The 12,499-nt window shown below is 47.4% G+C and overlaps 4 protein-coding genes across 4 annotated transcripts; all 4 read left to right on the top strand.

Moving 5' to 3' along the window:
• Positions 1-900: 900 nt before the first annotated feature.
• Positions 901-1,167, top strand: PAAG_12578 (hypothetical protein; the record flags this gene model as incomplete). Its single annotated transcript, XM_015848053.1, has 2 exons — positions 901-1,035; positions 1,138-1,167. 2 exons carry the CDS (start codon positions 901-903, stop codon positions 1,165-1,167), a joined length of 165 nt encoding a protein of 54 aa, XP_015702343.1.
• A 345-nt stretch (positions 1,168-1,512) lies between these two features.
• On the top strand, positions 1,513-2,621 carry PAAG_12577 (hypothetical protein; the record flags this gene model as incomplete). Its single annotated transcript, XM_015848052.1, has 2 exons — positions 1,513-2,166; positions 2,418-2,621. 2 exons carry the CDS (start codon positions 1,513-1,515, stop codon positions 2,619-2,621), a joined length of 858 nt encoding a protein of 285 aa, XP_015702342.1.
• Positions 2,622-2,993: 372 nt separating this feature from the next.
• On the top strand, positions 2,994-6,645 carry PAAG_08525 (mitosis inhibitor protein kinase SWE1; the record flags this gene model as incomplete). The annotated part of the gene is made up of 2 exons (XM_015846538.1): positions 2,994-5,825; positions 5,893-6,645. The coding sequence occupies 2 exons, from the start codon at positions 2,994-2,996 to the stop codon at positions 6,643-6,645; spliced, it is 3,585 nt and encodes a 1,194-aa protein (XP_015701202.1).
• A 1,920-nt stretch (positions 6,646-8,565) lies between these two features.
• PAAG_12576 (hypothetical protein) lies at positions 8,566-11,970 on the top strand (the record flags this gene model as incomplete). The annotated part of the gene is made up of 3 exons (XM_015848051.1): positions 8,566-8,827; positions 8,853-9,162; positions 9,198-11,970. 3 exons carry the CDS (start codon positions 8,566-8,568, stop codon positions 11,968-11,970), a joined length of 3,345 nt encoding a protein of 1,114 aa, XP_015702341.1.
• Positions 11,971-12,499: the final 529 nt, after the last annotated feature.

The raw sequence follows: 12,499 nt of genomic DNA, 5'->3' as shown, positions 1-12,499 counted from the left end.
GGGGCCATGGTTTTTCTTTTTCTTTCCCTCCATTTCAGGATTTTGTTTGTCTTGTTCCATTTTCTTTAAATTAAACCGAGGGAATATCAGCTAAATTTAAACGAAACCTTGTAAGCATGCGGGTAAAGACATCCACATATGTACGCATAACGTGCATACATGCAGACTCCATCCCTGCTTTAAAATATATTGAGGCAGTATCAACAGACTGCAAGGACCCGTGGGAAGGCTTTTTGCCTTCTCTTTGATAGAAACTCCTTCCTTCATACAAGACCAGAGAAACACGAGTGAATGGATGGATTGTCAAATAGGAAAGAAAGGAAAGAGAGGCATTAAAATACAAGTAAATAAATAAGTATATCAAATGGAGATGCCCCAACAAAGTCATCCTTGTTTAAAATTCCATTTAAAGCTGAAAACAAGAACAACTATGAGCACTGGTAGCTCCCCGCACTCTGTGCCATGAAAGGCGATGATGATGCCTACGCATGCTGCATGGTGGATGTAGCTGCCCCTGTGAGCAACATTGGAAACGGTGGAAATCCAGGTCGCGTGGCACGTGTGGCATGCAGGGCTTTGTGAAATGTAACAATGTCAACTGCATGGTCAAGCGCTAGTTAACGAAGCCTAGCCCCACTTTGCTGGTTTTATTTCTGCAATTTTTCGGCTTCAGTGTTCGTAAACGCGTTTGTATTTGACGAGGGCCAACTTGATTTGGGAAACTGGAGAACTAAGGGTACTAAATGGTATTGGAGGTTTTTTTTTTTTTTTTTTTTTTTTTTTTTTTTTTTTTTTTTTGTTTTGGGGGGGGGAGGGGGTTGGCTTCGACGAGTGTGAAAGAATTACAGATTCCGTCCCAGACTTTCGGAGGGTATTTGCAGCACATGGAGTTCATGCAGTATGGAGACTGGAGGGCCGTTTGAAATGGAGGTTGTAGGTCTCATGGGATATGTAAAATGGAGAGCAAAAGCGGCGCAGACAACAACCAAAACTTGCGATGTAGGGACCAAGAAGGCCAATCACAAAATAAACAAGGTAAGATAACAGAAGAGGACTGTCCTTTTCTCCTCATCCACATGGAAATTAGCAAAGGATGCTGGATCCTGTGCGATGGTACTTCTGTAGCTGACGGTATAGGGATATCAGGGGACATCAGATGAGTTGTGAATGGAGGATTGAGCATCCAGCCAGCAATGATTTGAAATAGCTACCCACCTAGGTGGTTAATGAACTCGAAACACCATTCTGTGAGAGTTGGTGGCAGCTCGACTGGCAATCATAGGGTGAGAAAATGGAGATTTCCCTCCCTGCCCCTGCGCATGCATTTCCAGTATATTTGGCTGGCAAAAGACGAGTCCAAGGTCACATCCAAACCAATACAGGGAAGCACTAAGACAGGTAGTATTTCTGCATATCGGATGTTGGTTGGAATGATGAGCACGAATGGATTGTTGTGTGTTGCTATATGATAATATAAGGTGATAAGGAAATTCCCTTCCCGCATTTGCAGAGATGACAGACGGGGGGTTCGGGATGAGTTCGAAAAGCGAGGGCGGCCCACAGCAGATACGTGCCAGGTACCTCGTGCGCTGTACCCCCGGCTTGTCTCATTGCGTACCCCTCAGGTCCCAGCGATGCCAACGCCAACGCAACCGTGGTTCGAGCCGTGCACTAGTCCGCAAGTGGCCTGCCAAGCCCGAGCTAGCCGTTCTGGGAAATCAACAACAACGCGCTGCAATCGCGTTCAGAGCAGGCAGAGAGAGGAGGAGCAAGGTGAGGCGCAATTCCTCCTCCTCACCTTTTACAACTAACATCCTCACAACTTACAGGTCCATCCTGCACCTACACCGTCTCCCATCTGAAAACCTACACAGAGAGGCGCTGCGGCTGGCGTGTCTGTCACGTCCATTCCATCCGTCCTTTTATAACATTCTCTTCCGGTCCCACTTCCCAGTCAAAACTCCTGCGTGGTTAGGGCTCCACTCCCCCTTCGCCCGCCGCACGCCGCGCGCCGTAGCGCTCCGGTCTGCTGCCTCTTTCTGTGGCTTTCTTTTTCCTCTGCCCTCGAAAACACCATCATCCATCGATCGCATACCTCCGCGACCTCGAGTCAATCCATCAATCCATCTGAAGTTTCTCTATCTACTCCCACCTCGAGCGTCGCGCGTAACCCCTCTTAACGTTTCTATTCCCTCTTCGCGCGTGTCTCTCTCTCCTCCTATCTTATCGGTTGCTCTCCTCCTGTCCAACCATTTTTCTGCCTTGAGCAACGTCCCTTCACGCGCCTGTCCTCCTGTGTGTCCTTTGCCGCTTGCTATACCCATCTTTCAAGCTTCTGTGTTCTTTTTCTTTCTTTTCTTTTCTTTTCTTTTCTTTTTTTTTTTAAAAAAAAATTTTTTTAATTTTTTTGACGTCAGTTTTGTCGGACGCCGTCATATTTGTTACAAGAGAGGAACGAGGGAATACTTATCAGCCACGGCACGAATGGAGGTGCCAACCGGTGCGAATTTGTCGCGAATGCTGTGATCTCGTCTTCCCCAGGTTTTCCCATCTCGATCGAACCTTTGAAACATATTCCCCTTGTTTCATGTTTGATCGCCGGATGTTGCGACGTGATTTGACCTATTCTTAACGGTGAATTACACGGGAACCCCCAACGACAACGACATCGAGTCACATACTTTGTCCACAGCCCTTTGCCACAACCCCGCGCTTTTTCTGACGACATTTCCCGCTAATTTCCCGGTGCGATACCCGGTCTTTTCCACATATCAAAACGGTTGCTTATCATAACTCCATTAAAACCATACGTTATCCCCGTTGTCGGGCATAATAAACTGCTAACACTCATCCCTCATTACTTGCCGGCAGGATATTGTGTTTGTTTTCATTGATATCTTCCGTTCTGTGTTTGCCATTTCCTACAAACCTTTTACTTCCCGATCCTTCAAACTTTCCGGATCATATTGCGGATTTAGTGTCCGCTGGTCATAATGGTTGCTTCATTCTCACCTCACCGTGAGGCCGGTGGTACTCTCCATCTTCCTTCGCCAAATGGTATTCACCATCATGTCACCCCAAGTTCTGCCATCAAACAGCTACGACGCTCACTCTCCAGATCCCCCTCAAAAACCAGCGATTTCCGTCTTCTCTCTCGACCTCACTCGCCATCCACCAAAAACACACATTACATCTCGTCCCCGCTCTCTCCCTCTCGTCGCGTGTCTCAGGGAAATCTCTTCCTAGTTCCTGTCACTTCTACACCTTCACCTTTAGCGATCCCATATCCGCCCAGCGCAAGAATTACAAGACCCGGAATCCGTCGAACGGGGAGCTTTCAACCTACTAGGACTCGTACTACGCCAGCCAGTCCCGTGAAACGCATCCTGAGCGATTCTCGTGATAACGGAAATGTTCTCCTCCCCAAATCGATCGGGGAGAAAGGCGTTGATGAACAAACCCATCTACAGCGTTCACCTATACCGATCAGCAGGAGCCCTGAACTTGGCCCCGGCGAGAACATGACTAACCAAACTTCAGATAACACCCTGATGCAGATGCCGTCTTCAAGAATCGAAAAACGACGGAGCGGTACGTTTGGGTCATTCACGTCAACTTCCAGCCCCTTAAAGCGGAGCGACGTCATTAAGAGTCTTGAGCACACTCCTCTGGGAAGTCCTTCGGCCAAACGACGAAGTCTGCATGGCGCCAGTTGTGGTCAGGAGTTAAACTTCTTCGATAGTGAACATAACATGGGATCAACAACAACGGCGGATAAACCCGACAATGATACATCCGTCTCCAGTTTTGTTCAAACATCATCCAATTTTTCGGTGATACCGAAACGTTCGTCATCTCTCAGGAAATCTACTCTCCAGCAACGCCAGTCAGAGCGATCTCTGTTCTCTCGCGCCAAAGTTGGTGGTGAGAATGAGCCTGAACCTCGTCCAAATAGCCCGATGGCTCTTCGCAATCGCCAACGAACGTCTGTGGACAGCCAATTATTTCTTCCGGCATCTCGCGACGGATCCTCCGGACCCGCATCTCAGGGCGTTGGTTCCCCCAGGCCACTTTTCACCTTGCATCATACAAACAATCAACCAATTAACAATCCACAAGCTGCCCATCCGCTCTCAAGAACGCTTACTCAGTCATCATCTGACTCTAGCCTTGTTGACGATTCGCCGACTCATGAATCAATCAATAAGGTCGAATGCCCGAGACCCATTCTAAATTTCTCAAAGTCACTTCCAGCTGGTTCGACGAGACCAATTGGGCCTAGTCAGCTTCGTCAGGAGAGCTCAACTTCATCTATGGAATCGTTCGCGACGCCTGAAAACTATAAACTTGTGAAACCCCTCCCCGCAGCGTTTATGTCTACAGGCCTCATCTCGAAAAAGAATCGGAATATAGACGATGTGCATAACGCATCCATTACCAGCCAAAATATGCCTGACACGCCGTGCAAACGGTCACTCAATATGTTCCCAGGTGTGCATAAGCCATTGCCCCAGAGAGCAACCGAGAAGGCGAGTTCTAATCGGCATTCATCAGTAACCCCTTGGACCCCCTTTAGCCAACAGGAGCACACAGCAACCCCTAACCCCGGCCCGTTTTCCAAAGGAATGAGTATATTTGGCAGTTCTTATGGCAGGCCTCCACTCTCACGCCGTGGGAGCTTCGTCAGCGCGGACGGAGATGAAATTCCCCAGTCCCAGTCTCCGTCTAGAAATCATGATACCCAATCTACTATCGACTCCGACCTCCCCCCTACCCCTACAAAGCAAAAATTCTTCCCCCATGGCAGCCATTTCTCTAAAACCCGCCCGCACCGCCCGAGCCATAGTCAAACACCCTCATTTGACTCATTATCTGGCCCCTCTGGACCGTGCTGTAAGTTGTCTTTCGTTGAACATTCATCACCCACTATGAACGAAGAGAATGACAGCGATATGGATGACTCCCCGTCTGCTGGTGTGGCCCATAATTTCAAACAGCGCCAGTTTCCTGTTATATCTTCTATGCCAAGATCTCGCCTTGTGCAGAATCTAAATTCACCCTCTCCACACCCGAGGGCGTCATTTCCTATGCTGTCTCCTATCAAATGTCCTCAGTTTAGAAATGCTAAATTTAATCCCACCTTAACAGCAAGTCCACTTGGCAACAAATCATTTCGACGAGACTCCCCCCATACTCCACAAGATAATATCATTCCCCCGGATCCCAGTGGATTGTCAATATCAGCTCAAGGAGACCAGCGCGCAAACCCTCATGATCTCCACTCGTCTGCGCTGCCAGCAACACCAACCGCTCCTAGAGAGTACTTTGCTCAATTGGGTAAATGGCAAAGCCTTTCCTTGGGGCCCTACAACGCGCCAGAGGTGGACTCAACCCTCACTTCTCGTTTTGAGAAAGTTGAATTAGTTGGGACAGGCGAATTCTCTCAGGTCTACCGCGTTACCGAGAAACAGTCAACGACGCCGTTTGGGTCCCCATTCCCGCAGTCATCTTTCTCACAGGCCTCTGAGAAGCTGGTCCGATCAGCCTCTCGCGCTGAGCGCGTGTGGGCGGTGAAAAAGTCCAAGCAGCCCTATACAGGCCCAAAAGATCGCGAGCGTCGGAATCACGAAGTTGTTGCTTTAAAAGCGTTGGCTGGCTGTGATTATATCATTTCTTACGCAGACAGCTGGGAGGCCAACAATTTCCTTTATATCCAGACGGAATTTTGCGAGGAGGGAAGCCTTGACGTATTCCTTGCACAGGTTGGGCTAAAGGCCAGACTTGATGACTTTAGGATTTGGAAAATATTGCTTGAGCTATCGTTGGTAAGCAAATATCATCAATGTTCATTTTTCTTCTGCAAGTCTATATGCTGACTCCTTGCACAACTAGGGCTTGAAACATACCCATGATTCTGGCTTCATTCATTTAGATTTGAAACCGGCAAACATTTTAATCACCTTCGAAGGTGTTCTAAAGATCGCAGATTTTGGGATGGCAAGTCATTGGCCAGCTGCTGCAGGCATTGAAGGGGAAGGGGATCGCGAATATATTGGCCCTGAAGTCCTCATGGGACATTACGACAAGCCTGCTGATATATTTGCTTTGGGATTGATTGTGTTCGAAACGGCAGGCAACGTCGAACTTCCTGACAACGGCGCATCGTGGCAGAAGTTGAGGAATGGCGATATAAGCGATGTTCCCAGTTTAACGTGGAGCCTTGAAACCAGCAATGTTCTCCGGGATGCCTCTGGCAATCCACTCCCTGAAGAACGCTCCTTCGAACAATTATGTTCCCCCATCTCTGATGATCAGCAGTTTGGCGACCCATCATTTGCCGTGCTACACGATGGCAATGGACATATAGATTCATGTCATAAGCACTCGCCATATTCTCGGAGTGGTGAGCTTGCTGAACCTCCCGATTTTATGGTCGATGCTACGAACGAACAGTCACTAGACACCATAGTTCGATGGATGATATCACCTGACCCAGCCGATCGGCCCACTGCGGATCAAATTCTTCAGATATACGGCGTGCACTGGGTAGAACGGCGAAGGAGGGCTGGAGCCACCATCTATGAAGGGAACTGGGGTCCTGCAGATGAGGTTCTGGCGGAAGATGCGGAGATGATCGATGTTTAAGTCACCGATCAACCCAACCAGATAATGGGGAATAAAACAAAGAAAAACGTAAAACGAAAATAATTATTCAACAACAAACCTCTCCCCACAATGAAAATCCAAAATTTGCCATATTTAATTGACGGCTGGTTCTGAGCATACATTCTTATATCTTTAGGAGTCTCGTCTTTTTCATCTTTTAGGAGTTGGAGTCGGAGAAAAAGGAGTGGAAAGAAATGGCTTTGTGGCTTGGAGTTTGGGAGATATCAAGATTTCTTCTCCCTTTTTATTGTTTTAACTATGGATATATCAACTTTCTCTTGTTCTTTTCATGCGGAATAGTCTGTGTGGCTGCTCCCTGAGGTTATTTGAAATTTGCTTGAAATTACTTTACTCTGTTTTTATTTTTCTTCTGATTTTTAGGTGGGCTTGACATTTTATTTGTGAGTTGGAAGGAAACAGAAGGAGGGAGGGTACAATTGATGCAGGAAGATTGGACTGGGATAGGCAGGGAAATAGCACGGAAAAAAATGGAAGAAGGCAACAAAGGAAATGGATAAAATGATGGGCACCACTGGTGGAATTTGTCTGGATTTGCTCCTTTTCCTTTTTCTTGCTTCGTGTCTGATTTACAACCCTTTCTTTTATTTTTTGTTTTTGTCTGAAAGGAATCGGAAAGGCAAAAGGAAAGAACAGAGAACTTCATGCGGGAAGTTCTCTGCTGTTTATCTGCATCCTGCTATCATGTACTGTTTTATGGTCATATTGGGAGTTTTTTCTTGTTTTTCCTCATTTTTTTTTTCTTTTCTTTTTCCACTTCTACTGCCCTTTTGATTTAACATACCTCTTTGAACATGCGGATGATGCCTTTGATTCATTTTGACTTCATTTTTTTTCAACTCGACTGCCTTTTTGTTTGCTCTGGAGAAGCGACCTAAGTTACTGCTAACCTATAATTACGGAATACTGAAGAGGGCTAGATAGGTATGATTTTCGGTATTCATATTTCTTACTTTTGCAGTGTGATACAAGGTTCTTTTTCTCTTCTCTTCTCTGTTATTGTCGGTTTCCCTCCTGCATATGCTTTTCTCTAAGCTTGGTATGCTTACTGCTATACTTTTATCCCTTTATTTGTATTAATATGGATTTCTGGCACAATATTGTTTAGATGAGGTTGTTGTAATTGCGAAGATAGAATTGTTTAATTTTGAGAAATAAGGTCCGTGGTAGATTTTTTTATTTTTATTTATTTTTATTTTTGTTTTTATTTTATTTTATTTTATTTATTTTTACCTTCGCGAAAACGCAATTAACAAATGTTGAAATGGAAAAAAAATCATCGTAGGTAAGTTGTGAGCCTCTTTTCAAGGTTCCGCGGCGAACGTTTTATATCACGTGACATTCTGGCAATCAAAGTCTTGGCTTTAAGATCGGATAACCATGGCGTATGGTTAGCATCAAAAGGCGACGAGAAGCTTGACCACAAGCAAGGCAATGAAAAGACACGATTCTTGTCAACCACACGAGATCGAAGGGTTTTAAGATTACGATCAGCAGGAATATAGTTCTCCCTGTGCCACCCATATCTTACTCTTTTTCTTTGCCGAGTCTGTATATTTCAATACCCCCCCGAACGATCCTCCAGTCGCTCATCCAAGTCAAGAACAGAATAGCTCGCGCGAATAATACTCTTTTAAAGGCCTTCTGTTAAATGAAGGGTGCAGACATGCTATTTTGCTAAATACATTCAAACCCAGCTAGCTTTTGTCCACCAACAAAATCCACTATTTATTTTCCCATCCTAGCTCGCGTTCACTCCCAAAATCGCCCCGCTGGCGCCCTCTCATCTGCCTACGTAGTCGAGCTGTTTGATCAGTAGTTATACAGCTATCCGATAGCTGCTGATCTCAAAAAACCGAAAACCACATCGTAATAAACTCCATGGATATCCGTACATATATTTCGGACTCCCTGCTGCGGCTAACAGGCGCATCAGACGCCACGGTCATTGACTACATCCTCGCCACCACCAGTTCTGCGAAATCAGCTGGCTCTTTGCAGGAAAAGTTGGTGCCATTCCTGGAGGGCGATGGGAGTGATGTGCATTCTTTCTGTTCTGAACTATGGAAGCGGGCGGGTCCTGGCGCTGGTACGGGCGGGGCGGCTGATAGCGACAACAAAAGGTCCAGCAAGGACAAGGAGGGTAATTGCTTAAAAAAGAAATATAGACTGGTTGAGATGGAAGAAGAGTATGGATATGATAATGCCGGCCCTGGGTTGGCACTGCTACAGAGTACCGCGGGGTGGGAAACCGAAGAAGCAAGCGAAGGAGAATGGGGAGGGTAGGACTCGGAGTCGTGACGATGATTCGAAGGGCAAGCATCGTGGTGAGAGAGAAGAGCGGCGCAAACGGGAGCGGGAAGGGGAGCGGGAAGGCGACCGGGAACGAGAAAGTCGCCATCGATCGAAGAAGCTGCGGAGAAGGGATGACAGGAACTTTGACGATCGATGGGGTGATGAAGAAATACCAGAGGATGAGTTATATGATGAACAACACAGGAAGAAGAGCAAAGAGAAATCCGACCCCGTTCCCGTTCCGGCTCCGTTCGTTCCCGTTCTCCCTCTTCGGATCTGGATCCCGAAGCCAAGGCGGAGCGGGCTAGGCAACGCGATTTGAAGGAACGAGATGAGTTCGCGAAGCGACTTGCAAAAAAAGACGAGTCGAAATCGAAGAAGATCGTCGAAGATCGATCGTCTATGAAGGACTCAGAGGCAGCACGACGTCGTGCGCTGGCTGAAGATGCCGCAGCGAGGTCCGCAGCGATGCCTGACCTCCGCCTTCGGTCGCGACAGGAATACCTCAAAAAGCGTGAACAGGAGCGATTGGCTTTACTACGTAAACAAGTTGCGGAAGAAACTGCCGAACTATGTGAAAATCCTAATCTGACACGTCGGGAAAAGGAGGAGTTTGCGAAAAACAGAGAGATTTTGAGGCTTGCGGAGGAAAGGCAGCGGATTGACGATTACCGGGATGGATATGCAATGCCGGAAGATTATATTACGGAGAAGGGAAAGATTGATCGCAAACGAAAGGAGGAAGCGCTTTACAAGCGATATGTTGATCGGGATGAGCATGGACAGGAGCGATTTGTTACAGAACATGAGGAGTGGGAGAATGAGCAGACGGCTAAAGCCAAGGCACAAATCTCCAAGCCGGAGTTTGTTGATGAAGGTGATTATGAGTATGTGTTTGATGATGCACAGAAGATTAATTTTATTATGGATTCAAAGTTGGAAGGTGATCGGAAGCCATTGACGAAGGAACAGCAACTCTTTCAACAGAAACTGAATGCTGCAGAGCAGAAAGCTGCCTCTATTGAGGAGACGAGGAAAAGCTTGCCTATCTACCGATTCAGGGAAGAGATTATACAAGCTGTGGCTGATCATCAGATTATCGTTATTGTTGGGGAGACTGGGAGTGGAAAGACTACTCAAATTCCCCAGTATCTTCACGAAGCGGGATATACTAAGGGGGGGATGAAGATTGGTTGCACACAGCCAAGAAGAGTTGCTGCGATGAGCGTTGCTGCTCGCGTGGCAGAGGAAATGGGAGTTAAGGTTGGGAATGAAGTTGGATATGCCATCCGGTTCGAAGATGCTACTAGTGACAAAACGGTGCTCAAGTATATGACTGATGGTATGCTGCTAAGAGAGCTTCTTACAGAACCCGACCTTGGAGCGTACTCTGTTCTGATGATCGACGAAGCCCACGAGCGAACCGTATCCACAGATATTGCCTGCGGCCTGTTGAAGGACATTGCCAAGGCAAGGCCTGACTTGAAATTACTCATTTCTTCAGCTACAATTGATGCGCAGAAGTTTCAAAAGTACTTTGACGACGCGCCAATTTTCAACATCCCAGGCCGCAGATATCCCGTTGACATACACTATACATTACAGCCAGAGGCAAACTATCTCGCCGCGGCAATCACCACCGTATTCCACATCCACATCAGTCAGGGGAAGGGGGATATCTTGGTATTCCTTACAGGTCAAGAAGAGATCGAAGCTGCAGAACAGAGCATACAAGAAACTGCTCGAAAACTGGGGTCAAAAATACCTGAATTGATAATATGTCCCATCTACGCGAACTTGCCTTCTGAACTTCAAGCCAAGATATTTGAACCCACCCCTCCTGGAGCAAGGAAAGTGGTCCTCGCTACCAATATTGCAGAAACTAGTTTAACTATTGACGGAATTGTGTACGTGATCGACCCAGGCTTCGTGAAAGAAAACGTGTTCAATCCCCGTACTGGAATGGAGAGCCTTGTCGTTACCCCATGTTCTCGCGCATCTGCGGGGCAAAGAGCAGGCAGAGCAGGCCGCGTTGGCCCAGGCAAATGCTTCCGGCTATATACCAAATGGGCATACTACAACGAGCTGGAAGAAAATACTACGCCCGAAATCCAACGAACAAACCTCAACGGAGTTGTCTTGATGTTGAAATCCCTCGGGATCGACCAGCTTCTTGATTTTGATTTCATGGACCCACCGCCCGCAGAGACGCTCATCCGCGCTCTGGAACAGCTATACGCACTCGGGGCTTTAAATGACCATGGAGATTTAACAAAAGTGGGAAGGCAGATGGCCGAGTTCCCCACCGACCCTATGCTTGCCAAAGCCATCCTAGCTGCTGACAAATACGGGTGCGTAGAGGAGGTCCTTTCAATAATCGCCATGCTGGGCGAAGCAAGCTCTCTATTTTTCCGGCCCAAGGACAAAAAGATTCACGCCGATAGTGCCCGAGCACGGTTCACAATCAAGGACGGCGGCGATCACTTCTCGCTCCTGAATGTGTGGAACCAGTGGGTTGATTCGGACTTCAGCTACGTCTGGGCGCGTGAGAATTTCCTTCAACAGCGAAGTTTAACGCGAGCCCGCGATGTGCGCGATCAGCTCGCGAAGCTCTGCGATCGGGTCGAGGTGACCATTACCTCGTCCGGCTCCAGCAACATCGTCCCCATCCAAAAGGCGATCACTGCGGGATTCTTCCCCAACGCAGCTCGTTTACAACGTGGTGGCGATTCGTATCGAACGGTCAAGAATGGACAGACGGTGTACTTGCATCCGTCCAGCACACTATTCGAGGTGAATCCCAAGTGGGTGATATATTACGAGCTGGTGTTGACGAGCAAGGAGTATATGCGGAGCAATATGCCGCTACAGCCGGAGTGGCTGGTGGAGGTGGCGCCGCATTACCATAAGAAGAAGGATTTGGAGACACTTGGTACTGATCGTAAGGTGCCGAAGGGGCAGGGAGCAGCGGGGGAGAAGAGTAAGATATGAAGTAGCGGATGCTACTTTATATATAAATATATCTGCAAAGAGATAATTCAAATCCAATAATGCCATGTATGATTGAATGTTCGCATTTTTTACCTACCCCCCCTATATTTCCCGTATTTGATTTGGCGTAATACTTAACCAGAGAATTATCAACCCAATCGCCCGTAGTTTTCTCAACTGGAGACCAAAGAACGGAGAGCAACGATCCCATAGAGATCACCTGACATCCCTAACGCTAAACCCCATCCGTATCCAACCAATCATCACGTGCAGGATTCGGCTGACAAAGACGCCAACCCCAATGGAGCGTCATAGATTTTACCTCGGCTGTCGCAAGCCGCGCAAAACCTGGAACCAATCTCTGAAGATCTATTATTGCCGAGATACGAGAGCGGGACAGCAAACCTCTCTCCCCGGTTTGTGCTTGCAGGGAGGGTTCCACTATTATTAAATAATCCCCCATTGGCAGCATAGAGAGAGGGTGAACTAAACCTCGGATCACTTAGCTCACCTCTCTTTGGTCTTATCT

The sequence above is a fragment of the Paracoccidioides lutzii genome (assembly GCF_000150705.2).
Source record: "Paracoccidioides lutzii Pb01 unplaced genomic scaffold supercont2.36, whole genome shotgun sequence".
Lineage (NCBI taxonomy): Eukaryota > Fungi > Ascomycota > Eurotiomycetes > Onygenales > Ajellomycetaceae > Paracoccidioides > Paracoccidioides lutzii.
Note: the sequence above shows the minus strand (reverse complement) of the source record. Positions and strands in the feature narration are given on the sequence as shown.